Source organism: Astyanax mexicanus, chromosome 6 (genome assembly GCF_023375975.1).
Source record: "Astyanax mexicanus isolate ESR-SI-001 chromosome 6, AstMex3_surface, whole genome shotgun sequence".
Lineage (NCBI taxonomy): Eukaryota > Metazoa > Chordata > Actinopteri > Characiformes > Acestrorhamphidae > Astyanax > Astyanax mexicanus.
The window spans coordinates 35499827-35521991 of NC_064413.1; the positions used below are offsets into that span (position 1 = coordinate 35499827).

General features: G+C 37.6%; 1 protein-coding gene across 2 annotated transcripts in view; it reads left to right on the forward strand.

Moving 5' to 3' along the window:
• The window catches only part of ascc3 (activating signal cointegrator 1 complex subunit 3), a 202395-nt gene that overhangs the window by 76435 nt on the left and 103795 nt on the right, over positions 1 to 22165 (forward strand). For both annotated transcript variants that reach the window (XM_049480038.1, XM_049480037.1), the window contains exon 11: positions 15293 to 15457. In XM_049480038.1, the coding sequence (XP_049335995.1) occupies positions 15293 to 15457 (165 nt within the window). The remainder of the gene's footprint in view (positions 1 to 15292; positions 15458 to 22165) is intronic.

The window sequence follows — 22165 nt, forward strand, 5'->3', positions numbered from 1 at the left end:
ATCTGTAATACACCGCATTAGGCACTAATGGTCAAATTTAAATAATTTAATTAAGATATATATGTAATGCCATCTAGTGGCTTTTTTTGGTAGCAGCAGTGTGCACTATTAAAACAGCAACATAACAAAATAAATAATAAAAAAATAAAGGAACAGTCATGCACAAAATAATAGAACAATTAGAGCCTTAACAAACTGAACTCTATCCTACTATAACAGTTAAACATGAAAAATAAGACTTAAATATCGAAAACGTGACACCCCTAGTAAACGTGTACATGCACAGGAACATGCTATTCAGATTTGTTTTGGTCACAGTGGGTAAAGATATATTATGCTTGGAATAAAAAATCGTGTGGTGCATTTTTTTTTTTTTTTTTTTTTTTTAGGAAAGGACACCACACAAATTCTTCGGCACAGACTGGGTTGATCATGTTTTTGGTTTGTGTTTAAACCAGCGGTATTAGAAACTGGTAAAGGAAAGAGCAGACTATAAAACTGTAAAAGCAGTGTTTGTGCATTCATGAAAAACCTGGAAAAGTCATAAAGTTTATAAAAAGCAATTTCCAGGCCTGGATACATTTTGGATAAAAAAAAAAAAAAAAAAAAAGTTTTGGAAAAGTCATGGAAATTTAAAAAAATTGTTTCCCTTTATTCACTGTTTTGGATTTAAAATAATTTAATGATTGGATAACTTGGGTTGCATCTCCTCGCATTAACTAGCTGTCTATGTGGGTCCTATTCAGACTGGAGTTTCAGCTTCAACTTTAACTGTAAATTTACCAAATAAGAGGAAAATGCTGATTTAATGCTGTCTGGCGTCATTCAGACACATTTAAGGTAGAGACATGTAAAATATACAGAAATGTTTTTCAGCTAGTAAAACATGTTCAAAGTGTTTAAAATTAATTTTAGGTGAGACATAGGTCTACTGTAACCAGTTTTTAAAAGGATTTTTAGTTTTATGTTTTTTTGCCATGTCTGTACTGATGTTTCAAAGATCGTATGGTCATTAAAATTTGCAGCAAAGGCATGAAAAAGTCATGAAAATGTATTGGTTAAAAAGTGTAGGAACCCTAAAAAAAAAAAGCTGGAGAAATAAAAGAAGTTGGCTTCTACAGCAGGGCAGTGACACACCTCAGAATTTTTGGACATATTTAAAAGGGCAGTGAAGACAAAATGGCCAATGGATCACATAACACATAACTGTATGCCTGTTCACATACAGTAAAAATGGGCAAAAATCCACAAACAAGAACTCTTTTAGCTTCGGTGTTTTAAAGGACCATTAAGAATTGTATTTTCTGTAGTAACTCATTTCATGTAGTAAAATGATCAATCTACATCATCATATATTAAGGAAACATACTCAATTTAAGCACATCAATTTAAGTCATCTCTTGTTAGCAGAGCTTCAGCCATTTCCACACCCTGGGTTGCCAACTATAGAACACAACAGCACACAGATACTGTGGAAATGTGCAAGCTGACTATTTCTCTCCTAAACAGGTCATCCCTAAGCTTTAGTAAGGTTTGCTCACCATAGATTGGTTAATTATCAACAACTGTAGTGTGATGGGATGTTATTTTACGTCATTTCAACATTGGAGTGTAGCATTGGCCAAACTTTTTTTTTTACTTTCGGTTTTTTGTTAGTATAAAATGAAAACAGATGGAAAAAGTAATGAAAGAAGTGCGATTAGCTTTTCACTCTAACAAATTTTGATTAGGTGTACTAGAACATTTGCATAACACTGTGGATAACACTTGAAATAATCTCTAAATGAGATTGAAATGAAACCGAATAACATTTAAAGATTGGTTTATTTTCTTTATTTTCTAAATAGTTTTTCCTGCTTTAGAAGACAAAGAAGACACTACTGGATTTCTGGATTTTGTTTATTTTGTGGGCCACTTAATGAAAGCAGTTACAAACTCAAATACACCACCATCTGATTTCACTAATGAGTTTATCTTCTTTGCGAAAACTGAGTCCTAATTAAAGAAACCAGGCTTGCAGTGCCCAGCTGGAACTAATACCTGTAATGCTGCTGCCTGCAGTGGATCAAACAGTGTATTTGTGGTTTCTAAGTGACACATCGGCATCTTTCTGAAACAAACGACACAGCTGTAGGAAATGGACTTGACAAACAAAAGTAAATCTCTTTCTCTCTCTCTTTCTCTCTCTCTCTCTCTCTCTCTCTCTCTCTCTCTCTCTCTCTCTCTCTCTCTTTGCTTACACTCTCCCTCAAAAGAATGAGGCTGACGCCTCTGCAGTGAGCAGCAGGGAGAATACAGAGCAATTTGTAGCTGTGTGCTCACTGCGCTGGAGACCGCTCGGCACAGCTCTGTGGACAGGGGGTCGTTACTTGCAGACACACTGCTCTGTGTTGGTTCTTGTAAGGCCCAGACACAGTGTGTCATTATTTAAACCAGCATTTCCAAAAACCAGTAGGGCCACTGGGCCCCGGAGAGCTCGAGAAATGCTGAACAAACTGCCGCTGGCAGAGAGAGGAAGGGCTTTTGGATCTGTTGATGATGTTCTAGTGTAGATGCACTCAGAAATGGCATTTGTCCATCATCACATGTGGAAGCACTGTGTGAGAGTGTGTGTGTGTGTTCTGATTGTAAAATATGGATATAGAATACCAGAACACATGAAAAAAAAAAAAAAGGCACTCCTCTTAGGAGTATATTTTCTTGGGGCTATATATTATCTCTACTGCATAGCTACTCCGTTATAATATATTGTGTATTTTTAGAGTGTTGAATAGTCATACTATTTAAATATGGAAACATTTATATATGTTAATTTAAAACATTATTTTCAGGCACTCATTTTTTTTCTCTCCAAACAAAGTGTGTAGCCCATAAACTAATGAAGCTCTCATTGGGCAATCACAGATTTTGCAGACATTATTTGTTTATTAATTTTTTCCTTTTTTGGTTTATTTTTTTGTCATAAGGAAAGGTGTACCCAACAGTTATTGTTGTTATTTTATTGTTTGGGCTTCTTTTAATGACTTAAATATGCATATAATGCATATAGTGCTGCAGTGCTAAAGGTATGTTGTCTATGCACTAGTCTACAGTCTAAATGCACTTGTCCAAATATCTAGCATGTGTAAGGGTGTAAGATGTTCTACAGTGTTTAGATCAGTGTTTGTCTCTTTAGCTTATACATTTTAGCTTTTGACATATGTGTTGCATCATTTTTTTCTGTTATAGAAACTGTTCTCATTTTCAGCTTGAGCTTTTTAACACAAGCAACACAACCCCAAAGCATAATATAGCCCCCTCCATGCTTAATAACTTGCAATGCACTCATTGTGAATGAATGGGTCTATAGAACTTGTTCTCTAGTATACTTCAGACACTGGAAGTTTTGTTGCAAGATTATGGGTTGGGTTTCTTTCTTATTATTCTTCAGGTAAGAGTTTGTATGTTTGAGCATTGCTGTGCTGTGGGCCACCCCCCCTACACTCATGCTGCATTTTATTTAACTTGGATGTCAGAGCTGGGGATGACATTGAACCCACATTTACTGCATAACAGTTAAACAATCAGTTATCAGCTATTGTTGTTAGCATTGCTAGTGATATCAGTTAATAACAACACTTTAAGCAGTATTTTATTTATCTAAACATCTTGAAAATGAGGTTTGTTTTACTACTTTAATGCACCTTAATCATTTGGCACCCATGTTGAAATGAAAGTGAGGCCAGTTTAAATTGCAGCACCTGTGTGGACAACTAACCTTGCACACCTCCCTGAATTAACAGTGAAAGCAGTCTAAAATGGACAGAAAATAAGTGCAAAATTCCACAGGCTGTTTCACTAAAAGGCTACAGCAACTTGATTGAGGGTTATGTGCAGAATGTGAAAGGTAGCTAGGTAATTGCCTTTGTTTGCTATATTGAAAACTTGTCTGTTAGCAAGATTGCTAGCTAGTTAGTTAACAACTTACCTGGTGACTGTAGAAAAAAACATTGTAGTTTGTCTAACTGCTGTCCTCCATATAGCCTTAACTAAACTATCTGTCTATGCAGAAAATAACAAGTTCATAGCCGTAGAACCGGGTTTAGCTAGCTTGCTTTCTCTCTGCTAAAGTTCATCTGGCTAGATTGGCTGTCTAGGTGATATTAGTTTGAAACGTTTCCGGAAACACAGCATCAGCATAAGTTCTTAGCGTGTCATATTGAAGTGTAGGTTTGCCTGTCTTTCCAGCATACAATCCTGTTCTAGATCTTAAAACTGAAAAATGATCAAATTCAGACCAAGTGAACGAAAATGTTTAGCATTAGCTTACCATGAAAACAGGATAACATGGTCAGGTCTTTCCTGAAATCGTACTTATAAACATTTAGACCAGAATGATTCAGATAAATTTTCTGCTGTTAAGGTCTCTGCTGATGAAGCACAAAGTTGAGTGAATGGTTTAAGTAGTGTTATATAAGTTCTGACTGGTTTATCCAGATTTTTGTCTGCTTTCTATTTAATTTGAGCTCAGCACATTTCTAATGTCTAAGTTCTCACCAACGCTGGTTTTGAGTTTTATAAATTTTTTTCCCCATCGCTTTTTAAAGCGTAACATGACCAAACAGTAATGCAAATTAGCAAAATTTGAAAAAGCCATGTATAGAAGCTGGCCGTCATTGCATGTGTTTGCTGTAATAGTACTCCTCTGCTTGTGGGTGTGTGTGTTTGTGATTTCCAGCTTTTACTGTTAACTCCATTGGTCCATTAGGGGAGAGCTGAGGCCGAAGTTCAGGACTAGTTTAAACTGTGTGTTTGCCCTTTTGCCAAACGGTGTTTTGTGTAGCTTTAGTTAATTACACAGAAGGGCACTGAAAGCATCAGACACGAGTCGTGCTTTATTGAGCTCTAGAAGGTGGTCATTAGGTATTGATCAGCAGGGATCATCAGTGCACTGTTTCCAGCTTCACTGAGGATGAGCAGCAGGTTACAGCCTAACGGCTCTTTCATCTACGGTGTCCTTCCCTTCTCTTTCTCTCTCCTCTCTCTCTCTCTCTCTCTCTCTCTCTCTCGTCCTCTCACTCTGAGAGCTTGTCAGTCTCCAGCGCTTGGATCTCTCAGCACATCGTCTTTTCTCTCATTTAGTTGTTGCCATGGAAACTGCTGTACTGTAAAATGCCTGATACAGTGTGCTCGTTGTACACACGGCTGTACAAATATCTTGACGTCTGCGTTTGTGCTGCCAGGGGGTGGTGCTAGCGTTTAGATCTGAAAACAAGGATTAAATGAGAAAATAGGAAAATTGGAGGCAGAATGGCTTGCAATTGAGTGTGAGTATATGACAGCGTGAGAAGAATCATAGTCAAAATGATCTGGGATCAGACATATGGAGCCCGCTAATGCTCTTACTGAATAGCGACTTGAGGCTTGTGTGTTTGAGCCCTGTGGAGCAATAAGAGGAATTGGCCTTATACCACCCAATTAGATGCAGCCTTGAAGAGAATACATAATGAATACACAGTGGTATCTCTTCTGGTTTTGATCTTTGCTTTATATTGAGCTGACTTGCTTTAGACAGATCTTTTTTTTTGGCCCCAAATGGGTGTAAGTCTGGGGAAAAAAGCTGTGATTTAATTGAGCCTTTCTGCTTTTATGTTTATGAATCTGTTTAGCTGTTAAAACATTCAGTATTTCTGTCAGTTTTGGACCATGGACATTTCGTCACATATATTCTGAGGTATTCCGATGCCTCTATACCATTTAACATCATCTTTTTTTGGACCCATTTTTGATATTATTAAATAATTCGTATGAACTCCCCCAATCACTAGTAATGCCCACAACAAGAATTGACATACAGAGAAAGGAAAAAAAAAAATCAGCAGCGAGGAAGGTTTTTGCAGGATGGTCAGGTAACAGACCTCATAAATATTTGGACTAATGTCTGGGGTAAATGAGGAAAAATGGGGGTAAAAATAACCTCATGTGCCCACTGCAGCAGAAAAAAATAAATAATAAAAACTAAAAAAAAAAAAAAAAACTGAGGACACAAACCAAAGCAGTATGGCTGAATAATGTGACCTTTTTACATGAGGCTTGAACATATTCTTGGTGATGAACTCAATTGTCAGACACTGAAACTCCTTGATAGCTCTTGTGATTCTGACTAAGATTAAAAATAAAACTTTCTAAAGTTCACAAAACATTCTAAAGGGCATTGCTCTTTTGCATGTGAGTGGTAGTTTAGGATTGTAGACTGTTTAGACAAATTTCAAATAAAGGTCACATTAAAATAATAGTGTGAACAGTCTCAATTAAACATCCAATTGTGTGAGAAAATCTGATGTAGGACATTTCTACCTGCACTGTAAACATAGCCCGTGTAAGGCTGGGTAATATGTGGTCACTATCAATATATTCTAAAGCATTTTATACAAGAACCACCTTTATATATAATAGATACAGTATATTATAGTAATAACACTACTAGTAATAACACACTGTTATGCAGGTTAGAATATGATTGTGTGTGTTTTTTTTTTAGAAATGAACATGTGGTGATTGGTGTTTGGTGAAATGGTTTGTTTTCTGTAGAGAAAACTCAACAGTCTTGTGCAAATTATGATATAGAAACATTGCAATTACAGCAGCAGTCTGATGGCATAATCTAGATAGATAGATAGATAGATAGATAGATACTTTATTGATCCCCGGGGGGAAATTCTTGAATCTAATCTAGGGTAGTTTACTGAGTCAGTGATGTATTTGCTTAGTTGACAGTTGACTGTTTACTGTTCAGTTATACTACATGTTTTATGTATGGTCTTACAAAAATATACTGGAACTTTAGCATTATACTTTTCTTAGGATTATCATATCATATATACAGCTCTGGAAAAAAAAATAAGAGACAACTTTAGTTTTTGAATCAGTTTCTCTTATTTTGCTATTTATAGGTTAATTTTTGATTCAATTGAACATTGTTGTTTTATTCTATAAACTACTGACAACATTTCTCTCAAATTCCAAATAAAAATATTGTCATTTAGAGCATTTATTTGCAGACAGTGAGAAATGACTGAAATAACAAAAATGATGCAGAGCTTTCAGACCTCAAATAATGCAAAGAAAACAAGTTCAAGTTTATATTAATATTCAAGTTTTGAGAATTCAGAAACCCCTGTTTTTTAATCATAGTTTTCATGCATCTTGGCATGTTCTCCTCCACCAGTCTTACACACTGGTTTTGAATACATTTATGCCGCTCGTAGTGCAAATATTCAAGCAGTTCAGTTTGGGTTGGTGGCTTCTGATTTATTCATCATCCTCTTGATTATATTTCAGAAGTTTTCAATTTGGTCAAATCAAAGTGGTCTCTTATTTATTTTTTTCCCCAGAGCTGTATATCACCATTTCTCTGAAACATGTCCAAATATGACTTTTTAGTCATATCACCCAGCCTAAGTTATGTTTAATGTGCAAGCCTTTAAAATCTGTAAGAACTGGAACAGTTGTCACCAAACAGCCTAGAATTCCCTGCAAATCTAACAAATCTGATTTAGCTACCGAAAGTTTTTGCAAGAGATTGATTAGCCGGATCAGACGAGTTACAGATTAGGATTTAATCATAACTCTGCAGCAGAGTCTGTGACCACTGAACTACAGAACAATCTCTCATTTCTGAAAGTAGATTCTTCATTTAAGACTTGAGAAGTTCTGTCTTAATCCCAAAGCTCTTTTTATGCATCGAAAAGCAGAAAGACGGAGATCTAAAAAATGGGGGCAATCCTACTTAATCTCTGGAGAAATATATTCATCCTACTCTTGGCTAGTAATGGGCATTATTGATGGAAGTCTGAAAGTCCTCAGACAAAAAAAAAAAATGTCATTTGTCATGGTCATGCTAGGTACACCAGTCCCTTGAGATGTTCCTGTCCAGTTTCCTGTCCACAGAACCTTACACTTTATGTCCAAGAGTAGCGCAGCATTGACATTAACACAGTCCGAAATGACAGCGCTGTGCTGCACAGGTCCAAATTCAGAGTTTCCCATGAGGGAGCATTGACTGACCAGATCACTGGATCTCAATCCCAGTGTGCATTCTGGAATAGCAGGTGAAATGCCATAATGGGCACGTAGGAACTCTTGCTGAAATTTGAACATGTTTTGTGAAAGAAACTGGAAATGGATCACAGTTTATTTGACACTATTGAAGCAGTCATTAGGTAGAGTGGCACATAACTAAGGCTGCGTCCGAAATCGCGTACTTTAGCAGTACGTACTGGTTTGGGGTGAGTACGCACTGCTCGCCGAGCAAAGCAGTACGCTTTTTCAGTACGCTTTTTCAGTACGCCAGACCGCAGTACGCACGCAGCCTCGGACGCACTACATCCACCATCTTACCTCTGACGCCCTTTCACCTCTCACCCCTCTCTACCAGCGGCACACTTTACAGAGCTTTACCCTAATTAATTTAATTTAATTAAAATCCCCTTATTAATCAGCTCTTTTTTATAAATAAACCCCCAAACTGTCCTATTTAATAAGCACTGACTGTAAATAAAACTTAAAACTAATATTTTCCTCAAATATGAAATATTTAATAATAAATATAAACAGCTTGTTTAATATTCATGAAGTATATTAATAATATTTGCGTATGCAACAAAACAAATATCAAAGTTTCAAAGATAAATACCAAAATGTTAATTAATTCCTTCCTTACCATTTCACCTCAAAATTCCCTTTTCTAGCATAAATATTTAAACACATGATCCTTATTATTATACATTATCTTTTACTGATAGCATTAAACATAAAGGCCAACATATATACATTACTGATATAAATAAAATGTGCTACCAAATAAATAAATAAAATAAATTCCCCTCAAAATACAAGAATGAAAAGTCTTTTAAGTGGTTTTATTTTTTTTTTTATTATTAGTTATTGTTCATTTTTCTCCCTCTCTTCGTCTTCATCCTCTCTCTACTGGCAGGATAGTTGAATCTGAAACACACACAGATTAAATCAGTTTAGCTTGGGCATTCAACAAATAATATAAATTCTGAACAACACAAAAGTCTAACCATCCTGGCTGGTTAGCTAGCTATTTAATAACACTAAATAAAATGGTCAGATTTTGGTTAGAATTTATGAATGTGATTTTTGGCAGTCAGTCTGTCTGTCTGTCTGTCTGTTGAAAAGCCTCTCTGATATCAGCAGCCTTTTTTCTCAGATGAGTTTATACAGACTGATCGGTATTAAATGAAACCTGCCCCAGCTCCTCAGCACTGCAGCAGCATACAGGGCTGTAGTGAGTTAGTAAACGCGGGTGTTGTAGAACAGAAGATTAATAAAGAGTTGTGATAAGTTTGATAACTCTATCTAAGCTAACTGATCTCAGTAGCACAGAGCTAACGCTGCTCAGTAAAGCAGTTCAGATACGAAATTAAAGTTATTCTGTCTGCAACAGCATTAATAATAAACCCTCACACCTATAACTCGCTACTTTAACTTAAACCAACCCTCATAAATCTCTCATTCACAGCCTGATATCACAAACAACCAAAATAGTTTAGATATCTGAATCTCCTCACCTCATAAACTTCTCTCTCTGTCCCCCTCTCTCTGCTGCTCCGCCGCTCACTCTGCCGGGTTCCTCAGCTCAGCGAGGCTCCAGGTGGATTGTGGGAAATATTAGCGGGTGAAGTGTGCTGGGCTTGTATACTTAAAAATGTCTCCCGGTGCAGTACGTCATCCGGGAACTTTTCACGTACTCAAACTCGCCTACTGCGCATTCGGACACACTACCCGATCTCGCATACTGCTTTTGCATACTGTTTAGTATGGAAGTACGCGATTTCGGACGCAGCCTAAGTATTATCCACAGGCTAATTATTTCTTTTTTTTTTTGTCTATGGTTGAAGACGATAAATTTTAACATCTACTGAATGTCCATACATCTACAAGTTTGTTCCAGTGAAATTCCTGTCTTTTTTGGTTATCGAGAATTCTACATATAAGTATTACTCACTACTCACTTCGTATGTTTATTACAGTTGTGCAACATGCAACTATTTTATTAGACTCCTATCTGATTCCTCTTATTTTTTTCTTATTGTTTTTACTCTTTTCACCTCACATCTTGTCCTGCAGTTGTCAAATAATCGTCACTGTCCAGACTGATTAGTCTTATTCAGGCTTGTGTACAAATTTTTAATTACACGCACAGTTTTTGTATATTATTATTGTTTTCCCCAATTAGTGCAAAAGTGCATGCCCATCTACTGTATTCTTATTGTATACATCATTTAATTTTCACTAGCTCATGATAGGCTCAAAGTAGTCTACCAAGAAAGTAATTCATCATAATTTTGGCATGCCTTCTTCTGTCATTTTTTTTTTCATCTCTCTTTACTCCCATTCACACTTCTTCATTTTCATGCCTACTAAGTCCTTCTAAAATCCACAAACCTATATGTATTCCTTCAGGACAGGTGCCTAAGTTCTAATTTACAAACATACTGACCCACACTTATCTTTTTGCTTGTTTGGATCTGCTGTTCCGCTGTTCAGGCCCAATTATTATTGTATGCAAACAAGGCATAGAGTTTTATTTGCCCAATAGAAACTTAATTTTATGTCCCCAAATTCTAATCTACAGCCGTATTGACCTGCACTCGTCTATATGTTTCTTTTTCATCTTTTTTTTCCCTATTCATGTCGTTACTGTTTCATTAAAAACGGGTATCTCCAAAACAGCAACTTTACAGGAGAGAGATGAAACCTTCTTAACTTTCAATGGAAGTCAAAGTATGAAGAGTTAATTTCAGGTCATTTTGGACAATTTCTATTGGTCCGTTCATCAAGAAATTTGGACACAGTGTAGGAGATGTGTTGTGTGTTCAAATTATGTAGTAAACTAAAAGCAAAAAAAATAAAGATACTTGTCTTTCATTGGTCAGCAACGATATACACAACCATTCTGAGCTTCCTTCAGAAAATCTTCTTCTCTATATATTATTATGGGTGTAATCCATATCAATGGATCTTCTTTTGGACTGAACATTCTTATACAAAGTAAACAAAGACGCCATTTTCTCTTGTATTGTCGTAGAAATTATGGTAAATAAAATACATAATTTACTTTTGCGTTACTCAAGTAATTAAGAAATCCATTCCTACTCAAAAACATGATGTTTGAAACCTCTCACAGTTTTAAATGCACAGTGTTTTTTTGTTCCTCTTCTTTCATAGCCTAGGGATCTCCTACAATAGTAAGATAACAGACAGAAAACTCAAAACAGCCTTTATACACAGTAAATTTAGACTATTTTTTGCTTTCCTCTTTATCGTGTCTAAAACACAGAGATGTGAAACAGTGCAGTATGATCATGCCCAGCAAGGCTCTTTTCCAGTGTTCGTACACTACTCCTGTAATGAGGCTCAGAGAGAGGGCATGAACAGTAACCTTCTGTCTCCTTTGCTCGCTGCTCTCCTCCTGAGCCCCGCTCCCTCCCCCACCTGTGCCGGGGAGCCAGTAAACAATGCCTCGCTGTTTTTAAAGAGGACAGATGCAGCATGCACAGTCGCGGCGGTTGCATCAGCCCTTTTGGATGGAGGAAATTGGACATGGTTTTCATGTCAAATTTGATGTGGCAGAAAAGCAGTGGTAGGAATGCGAGTGTGCGAGTGTGTTGGTGTGTGTGCGTGTGATTGGGGGTGTGTGAGTGTGTCTCTGCTGTTGCTTCAACCTGCAGAGCTCAGGAAGCAGCTTGTTGCTGTGCAGCTCCCGCTCTGCTTACAGACTCTGAAAAGAGCAGCTCTCTCCAGGACTGGGCCGCCTCTGTAGATATGTGGAATGAGAAAGTTTGGCAGGCAAACTGACTTCAGAGAGCAATCGACCACTTCTACTACTGTGAAATTGAGAGGCAGAGGTGCTGCTTCTGAGAAGACCTGTAGTTGACTATTCTGTAAAAAATGCATTCATTTTTTCTTGCTTTCTTTTTCTTTTCTGTTTCATGGCTATCACAACCCTGAACAAAATAGAAACAAATCAGTTTAGCCTTCTTTATAAATAGACTGTGATTTAGTTGCTAGTTTGTAATGTAATGTTATGATGCATAGTTTAAATATCTCTTTCGCACTGATGCAGAGTGTCATGTCCCATTATTTTTGCCGTGTTTTGTGTAAGCTAAACAATAGTAGTTGGTGTTGTGCAGTGGATAACACCACCTGCCAATGCCAGTTCCAGATCTGGGTAACTATGCTGTGCTACACAAAGCCATCAAACCAAGCTAAACTGCTTTAAAAATGCAGTTTTCCAGTTTTCCAAAAGCAGTGTAAAAGACTGGTGGAGAAGAACATGCCAAGATGCATGAAAACTGTGATTAAAAATCAGGGTTATTCCACCAGATATTGATTTCTTAACTTTTAAAACTTTTAAAACGAGTATTAACTTGTTTTCTTTTGCATTATTTGAGTTCTGGAAGCTCTGCATATTTTTTTCAGCCATTTCTCATTTTCTGCTAATAAAATTATTTGTTTGGTAAATAAAATTTATTTGGTATTTGGGAGAAATATTAGTTTAACCATAGTTTATAGAATAAAACAACCATGTTCATTTTACTCAAACATATACCTATACATAGCAAAATCAGAGAAACTGATTCAGAAACTGAAGTGGTCTCTTAATTTGTTCCACAACTGTATATGGAAAATAAATGTAGCTCTGATTTTAGTCGCTTGTCTGCACTGACAATTTTGCCCAGACACTGCCTTTCACAATGATTACAACACTCTGGGAATGAGACTCACTATCAGGCCTCGCTCGATCTCTGAAGTAATTTTTAATTAGTCACACTTTTAAAACTTTTCAAACCTTCAACTCCTAGCCCGTAAAAAATAGCTAAAGGATGCCATACCAGTCAAAGCAAGACATAAAAGACTCAATGCTAATGCTCATGTGCTGTCAAGAAAGGCAAAGCAGTCCCATCCATTAAAAAAAAAGATCTGCAGGACTGTTTTTTTTTGCTCATATATTGTCTTTACAAACCATCAGTGCATCAGTACTCGAAGAAAGAAAAAAAAAACAGTTATCCCTCTCTGCCCACTCTAAAGAATGATTATGGTTACCATGGAAACAGTGGGCAGGCTGGGCAAGCGTTTGGCAGTGTGCGTGTGCATGTGCGTGTGTGTGTGCGTGTGTGTGTGCGCGCACATGCACATGTCTTCCCCTTGCCCTGGGGAAGTGGGTAAATATTTGCTGCTTTGCGTAATAACAGAGTGGCAGGTGTCTTGGTGTGAAGGCAGCTTCACACACTCGCACACACACACACCAACACACACACACACACACACACACACAGCCTTAATTAAGAGATAAGTCCTGGTGTTTGGGGGAGGGCAGAGCTGGCTACCAGGAGCTTTCCACATGCCTGCACACATCACTTCCTCCTCTGTACTGTCCTCAACGTCATCCAGCAGCCCAAGACAACCCCTCGCCTTGCACCGGACCTGCTCCGCAACACGAACAGATCCAGATTCAGACTCTCTCTCTCTCACTCTCTCACACACACACACGCACTCTCGCTGACTCCTCTCTCTCTCTCCCTCTCTCGCTGAGATCCTGTGGCAGCCCCCTTCTTTGCTGTCACTTTCTGCGATAGCCTGTGGATCCCAGCACTACTCCTTTTTTTTTTTTTTTTTTTGGCTGCCCGCGCCGAGGAAACAGACACTGGTCCCGGGCAACTCGCTGTGATCCCAACATGCAAGGGTGGCATTATCACATGCAGGGTGGGGGGCTTTAGGGGGTTAAAAACAATGTTAGCCTCTATGAAGTCCTATATGTTTTTTTTTTCATGCCTTGGCTTTGTACTGTAATTAAAGTGAGCACTCTGGCCCAGCTACCTGTTTGCCAGGGCTTCCATTTAGATTAGCGGCGGTCTAATTAACGGCAGAGGCGCGCTTTCTGTTCCGGTGCCAGTCTCTAATGGCCAGGCAGATTGATTTAAATGCAAACTAGAGAGGATTTAATGAACTGCTTTTACTGAAAGTGTTTAATAGGAATTTCCACACTCTCAGACATGTTGGCAAACAGCTCTCGGGCTATTAATTATGTATTGTTGTGTGTTTCTCTCGAAAATGTCGTTTAATTGCATTGCGATAACTGTATTCGATGGGTTTTAAATGTATATGCTTTCCTACGACACACGAGCCCATGCTCATGATATGTGAATATATTGTTCATGTGAAGATCAGTTTGATTTATCTTTCATGCTAGAACTGCTCTAGGAAAGCTAGTTTTTTTACTAAAGAGCATTCATTGGAAGAGTATTTATATAGTGGAATAAATATAGATGTTATAGGTATTCATGTTGATGGATTGGACAGACTTTTTTGCAGCAGTGCATTCTAATGTGTGATGTTAAGTACTCCTCAGTGGAAATGTGTTTGTGTGTGAATATGGGATATGCACTGTATATATGAGTGTTTGATAGAGATTTAGATCAGTCCCTGAGAGTTGGGGAGTGAAGCTGTTGCAGAGTCTGGTATTGATGGCTAGGATGCTCGGGTGTCTTCTTTCAGATGTGTTTTTGAAAATAAATGGGTAGGGTAGTCCCCGATGCTGGCGGTAATGCGGATACAGCATGTGTTGAGGAGTCTGATGGTCTAGGGATAAAAGCTGTTGCATAGTCTGGCTGCAATGGCTCAGATGCTCCAGTATCATCGTCCAGATTTCTGCTGGTGTTGGTCCACTGAGTTATATCCATACATATAAGTCCAAAATCAGATTATCAAAAGCGGATTTCATTTTCCAGCAGGACTTGGCACAATTGCCACACTGCCAAAAAGTACTAATTGGTTTTATATAATATTTTATTTTTCTGAGATTCTGACTTCTGGGTTTTCATTGGCTGTGAGCACACTAAAATGCATAAATGCTTAAAATAGATCACTCTGTGTGTAATACATCTATATAAGAGTCACATTTTAAACTAAATTACTGAAATAAAGTATTCTTTTTTTTAATGATATTCAAATTGTTTTAGATGCACCTGTATACTAAACCTAAACCCTAACTAAAACCTTCCTAATTGTAGAAAGTGGGACATGTAGTAGGCATAAAAAGAGTTAAAACGACTACTAAAAACTGAAACTGTGGTAATAAAAAGCAGTGCATTTATCTGCTGTGTTCTGCAGAACACTGCCTGCCTGATGCTTCATCTACAATGTGACTTATGCAGCCACTCACAGTATATAATGTGTATGTATAATATGTTCTATTGTTGTCTGTGTTCCCCTTGTCCTGCAGATGCTGGTGACCACCCCTGAGAAGTGGGACGTGGTAACGAGGAAGAGTGTGGGTGATGTCGGGCTGTCTCAAATTGTCCGGCTGATAATCCTGGATGAAGTCCATCTACTGCATGAAGACAGAGGACCTGTCCTGGAGAGCCTGGTGGCCAGGACACTGCGTCAGGTCAGCCCCTCTCTTATCTATTGAAGCCTTGAGACAATCTGTATTTCTGCAGTTGATGCACGATGGCCTCCTGAATTGTAGTTTTTGATATTTGTTTAAAGATCCTATAATAGAGTGTGGTTAATATGAAAAGTAATATTGTTTGTACTGATTTACCAGTCTTGATTATGTTTGATTAATGATTTTCTAGTATGGATGTGTATTCATGTCTGTGTGTATAAAGGTGTGCACACGCACTCACACACGTGTGTGTGTGCTTTCTGAGTGGCAGAGCCGTGCTGATGATGATTGACAGGGCTCCTTACAGGAATCAGTTTGGCCGTTTGGGATATTAGTGTGATTATGCAAATCCTGACAGGCAGAGAGATGGAAGCCGGCGTTCCGGAGTGTCCCATATCCGTGTTCCATTCCGCCGTGCTGCAGTCAGGTGTCAATCTCAAGGAGGAAATTAATAAATGAGCTAAAGCAATGCATTGTGGGAAGAGTCAGCACTCCTTGGCGACAAAGCTTCTCCTCAAATCCACTCCTCCTCCACCACCTCTCCCTCTGTTCCAAGTAGAAATGATAACACTTTGTAATTCGGTGGGTTTTCAGAAAGAAAGAGAAAGAGAGAGAGAGAGAGAGAGCGCTGGCCGGTTGAGACGGCGTGAATGGAAGGGACAAGAGAAGAAGAGCTTTTCTTATTCTTATTCTGAAGCTGTTGGGATTTCTCAGCGGGGTTAACTGCTGGGTAATTGAAAAGCTGTCTGTGTGTTTGACCATTGTTTATGTGGTTCACATTCTACTTACGTGCAGCTTGATAAAACCCACCCACAGGGACGGCCGGTTAGAGCCAGAGGTTTAACAGCGAACTGCAGCATCAACTGAGGTCTCACCATAAGTGCCATGTTTTTTTTTTTTGTTTTGTTTTTTTTTCTCTCAGATTTAGTCTTTTTAGCTTTTACATAGACACTGGAAGTCAATCACACTACACCTTAACTTAAAGAAAAGGAAACTTAAGAAGAATGTATTGTACATACTTTTAGCACATTTAAAGCTAAAGTTGTTGCTTGGAAATATTATACTAGAACAGGTCCATGTGCTTGGTTCCCAGAATCCATCTCAAGCTCACCTGATTTAATATAATAGGTGTTGGAAGATTATGATGATAAATACAGGGGTTGGACAATGAAATTGAAACACCTGTAATTTTAGTGTGGGAGGTTTCATGGCTAAATTGGAGCAGCCTGGTGGGCAATCTTCATTAATTGTACATTGCCCCAGTAAGAGCAGAGTGTGAAGGTTTAATTAGCAGGGCAAGGGCACAGTTTTGCTCAAAATATTGCAATGCACACAACATTATGGGTGACATACCAGAGTTCCAAAGAGGACAAATTGTTGGTGCACATCTTGCTGGTGCATCTGTGACCAAGACAGCAAGTCTTTGTGATGTATCAAGAGCCACGGTATCCAGGGTAATGTCAGCATATCACCAAGAAGGACAAACCACATCCAACAGGATTAACTGTGGACGCAAGAGGAAGCTGTCTGAAAGGGATGTTTGGGTGCTAACCCGGATTGTATTCAAAAAACTTAAAACCACGGCTGCTCAAATCACGGCAGAATTCAATGTGCACCTCAACTCTCCTGTTTCCACCAGAACTGTCCATCAGGACCATGAATTATTGTGTTCTAAAACCAGGTGTTTCTGTTTCATTGTCCAACCCCTTTAAGTATAATTATAAAAGAAAATATGGACTTATATTTTAAGTATTTTAAAACTACCAACAGACTGTTATCTGGTATTCTGAATGTCTGTTTTGTTATATATGCAATGTGTTGACAATTTCTGATGCTGTCATTAGTTGGCTTAGTAAGCCTGCTACTATAATCTCTAAAATGTATGCAATGTTTGGAAGCATTTCGTAAACATTATAGTCAGTTTTCTACAAAGTTCACCTTTCTACATGTGTATATTGTAGCATAGTTAGCTAAATATCATACATTTTAGATAAAAGTAGTGCCAGTAGCTGCTGTGTCTATCCACCTAGGGAGAGCAAGGCCAATAGCCGATGGCAAGCTACATAAACAGGATTCGAACTGGCGATCTCCTGATCATAGTGCCAGCACTTAGCCTGCTGGACCACTCGGAGCCCCCTAGCGCCATCTCCATTTTTTGTTCATTACATAATTTGATCACAACTGTCCCTTACACTGTGTCAAAATTTCCTTATAAATGGACCAATAGAAATTCTACAAATTACCTAAAATGAACTCTTTTAAAAGATCTATCTTCTTTAAAGTTGGTGTTTTTCAATGAACAGTGACAATGTTATCTATGTCTGAGTGTTTATGGACACTCCATCTAATGAATGAATTTAGCTGCTTAAAAGTTAAAAGTACCCAATGCTAACACAGATGTGCAAATAAATACACACAGACACACACACACACACACACAGCTTGTCTAGTTTCTGTGGAGAAGGATTGACAATAAAATATAGGACTGTTTGGAGCAAATGTACATGAACCTATTGGCATTCTGCCTAATGCCATGTGTGGGCTAGATGAGTATAAAGCCACAGGATTAGGCTGTGGAGCTGTGGAGAAGTGAAAGGATGGTGCTCCATCCAGTACTTGGGGATCAGTTGGGGATGATGAGGTGGGATAATGGTCATCCAACATCCTTACTAACCCTCATGTTGCTGAATTCAGCCAAAGCCTCACAGCAGTGCATACCCTACAAACAATGAATAAACAGGTGGCATGTGTAAAACCTAGTATCAATTATATGACCAATATGCTGTTATTGTTTTGCTAAGCAAATACACATACAGGGCCCTATCTTACACCCTACACATCCTGCAAACATTCTATGCCTTCCACGTCTACGACTATCTATATCTACAATTATAGGCGTGGTGGTCTGAAAGTAAGGTGTGTTCAGGAATATTTTTGCCATATTGCTATCTTGGCAGCGGAAAACACAGGTGCACAACTGACTGATTTGAATCCTGACAACATTCAACAGTCAGATGTTCATTGCTATCTTGGCAATGCACGTGCACCACATGCACGTAGTGCGCATACACCCCTACATGTTATGCACTTCATTTCTAAAGTGTTTACCCGTCTTACCTTGATTACCGGTGCCTCCTACAGAGTAATGCGTGCATATTTTATAACCATTCCGCTCTGAGGACTGAGTTTGTACAGAAAAAAGTTCCAGCACTGTTCCAGCACTTTAGACACAAACACCTGGTGGAAAAAGCATATATTTAAAAAGCATATTTTTAACTTTGATTTTTAGTAGGGGGCGGGAATTGATTATAATCGAAAATATGATTAAAAAAAAAACGAAGATTGCTTTTTTACTAAGCAGAGCAAAAACAAACTTTTACATTAACCAGAAACAGAATACAGAATAAAATGCCATTGCTGTTCTTGTAAATGAGCTGCTCACACACCTTCACAGTGTGAATACACAGGTCGGTTTCCTCTGATGAGAAGTGCAGAAGCACTGCGCTGTTAAAATAGCAATCCACCAAAATCAGAGTGCACCTAGCTCTTAAAGGGAATTGCAAGTGACACGCTGATTGGTTTATTTCACGTTACACCCAAAATATATGCATGATTACTTAAGAGTAGTTCATGCATGTTGTGCGGAAGGTTTAATTTTTGCATTCTCACGATGCCAAACACACACTGACACACCCAAAATCAGGCTGGGCTGTGTGTGGTTGATCGCTCACCTATAGATCGCTAAAATAGGGCCCACTGTCTTGATAAAAACACAGCTGTATTAGACTTTATAGTTAATAATAGGACTAAAACTATTTCCAAACAACTTCAGAAATCAGCTTTGCCTTTTTGGTTTTTATTTTATATTTTGGAAAAAAAAAAAAAACTTTGAATTATTGAGATCACGCATTGTAAGCAAGAATGTTGCCTGCAGAGGTAGAAAAATGAGTGGCCTCATCAATAAAAGATGGAAGAGGAGCGGTAGCCGTGTTGGGCGAAGGACAGCTCTTTACCTTGAAGGAGAGAAACAAAAACACGGCTGATGTATAATGCTTGTAGAATTTCTTTGCACCTACACCGTTCTCTGCCCTGGAGTCCATTTCAGCCGGAGTCGCTCCTCGATCTTAAGCTATATCTCCGTCCAATCTAGAGTCAACGAAGCATGACACTTATTATGACTGTGCTAGCTGAAGTGCTTCATAGGGTCATTCACAGTTCACTTCCATCCTGTCTGGTCACTCTCAGATGGGCTATCCCATGCTTTTATGATTGCACACGTTTGGATATTGGATGGCCTAATTATTTCAGTATCAGTAGCACACAGACACCTACAGTACATATATTGGTGATTCACAGGTTTGACTTCCAATGGAAAAAAAAAAAGTCATTTCTTCTGGCATGTGTGATTATTACATGGAAATGTATTGATTTTATTATTATAAGTATTATAAGTTATATGAAGATATATATTTTATATGTTTGTTGATTGTTTTAATGCACATTGCCTTATTCTTAATTAGAGATTTAAAATTAGATGTGTAAGAGGATGCAAATGCATGTATTTGAAATGACTGAAGGTAATCCCTGTATATTGCACACTGAGGCAATCCTATAGGTTGGTGATAAAGTGAGACAATCCTTTAGGTCTGTAATCATCTGAAACTATCCTTTAGGTCTGTGATAAACTGTGATAAACTGAGACAAACATTTAGGTCTGTGATAAACTGTGATAAACTGAGACAATACTTTAGGTCTGTAAGCAACTGAAACTATCCTTTAGTTCTGTGATAAACTATGATAAACTGAGACAGTCTTTATTTCTGTGATAAACTGAGACAGTCAACATTTAGGTCTGTGATAAACTGTAATAAACTGAGACAGTCTTTATTTCTGTGATAAACTGAGACAGTCAACATTTAGGTCTGTTATAAACTGATACAAACATTTAGGTCTGTGATAAACTGAGACAAACATTTAGGTCTGTGATAAACTGAGACAAACATTTAGGTCTGTGATAAACTGAGACAAACATTTAGGTCTGTGATAAACTGAGACAAACATTTAGGTCTGTGATAAACTGAGACAGCCTTTATTTCTGTGGTAAAATGAGACAGTCAACATTAAGGTCTGTGATAAACTGAGACAAACATTTAGGTCTGTGATAAAATGAGACAATCTTTAGGTATGTGATAAACTGAGACAAACATTTAGGTCTTTGATAAACTGAGACAATCTTTAGGTATGTGATTAACTGAGAAAAACAAATGTGTTTAGCTTAGGACATGGAAAAAAAATAATTCTGGAAAAAAACCTTTATTCCTGCCCACTATAATATGTGATGGTAAATTCAAGATTTGTGGTGATTATTGTTATTTTAAAAGTCTGGGAATTATGTCAAATGTGGCTTGATCTCTAGAAGAAAGTCCATTCATTCCATATATATATATATATATATATATATATATATATATATATATATATATATATATATATATATATATATATATATATAAGGATATAGAGTTTTCATTTATTAACTTCTCCTTTAAAAAATTCTCATCATACACACTTTAGGCTTTTAAGGCTTTATCAATATAGTACCAAAATACTAACCTTAAAACTTATATAAAACATATATTTTAGTTATTTCATCACTTGGGTAATATTTATGGTATGGGAAGATATTGTGATCACTGATAAGTGTATTTTTGCATCAATATAGTAAAATGACAATAATTAAAATGATTTTCAATCTGTAGTAAAAGACTGCGGTGTAGGTTTATAATGTAAAATATAAAAGGCAGAACAATTTTAGATACCGCATGGTGCAGCATTATCCACTATGGGGCCAGTGTCTTACAATATGTGTATACGGCAATAAGCATGTTCTATTTTACCCTTTTTCTTTTTTTTTTTTTTCTTTTTTTTTTAAACCACTTTTTAAATCCTTTTTAATCCAAATTTCCTGAGAGGATCATTATTATTACCGTTCATACATAAAAGAGCACTCAGCAGGGTTCTTTATGAAGAGAGGCTGCGCGCCTTTTTAACGGGGACACACTGTAAAAGTGTCATACATTTCCTTCTAAGGTGAAACACATCAAAACTCTTTGAAGTGATGTTTGTGGTTGAAATCCTGTCATCGCAAGCTATTACTTTAAGTAGGAGAAGATGATCCAGTGAAGAGAAGTTTCAAAAAGTTCACATTTCCGAACATTAAAGTGTTAATATGCACTAGACTGAATGCACACAGTAAATTAAGCATGTCTTATTGTTTTTGTATTGCAGTAAGAGTTAAAAAATTAGCACATCTAAGAGGACCTGAAATATTATTGTGAATGACAGCAAACTGTTATTTAACTACGCGAAATTTCATCACATTGCAGGCTGTGCACAAATGACACAGTGAGGCTGGATGCAGAGTGAGGTAGAGTTCCACAGTAATCTTATAACAGACTACTTTATCCTAGGAAAAATGTGAGCAGCCAATCTAAGTGCTGAAAAACCTCAGAAGAGGTGCTTTTCGTCACTGTCCAATGAAAAACACTTATCTCCAAAACAGCGACTTTACAGGAGAGAGAAAAAACTTGGTAAACTTTCAATGGAAGTCAAGGTAAAAAGAGTTTGATTCAGGTCGGTTTGAAGAGTTTCTATTGGTCTGTTCTTCAAGAAATTTTGGCACAGTGTAAGAGGCAGTTTGTTTGTTCA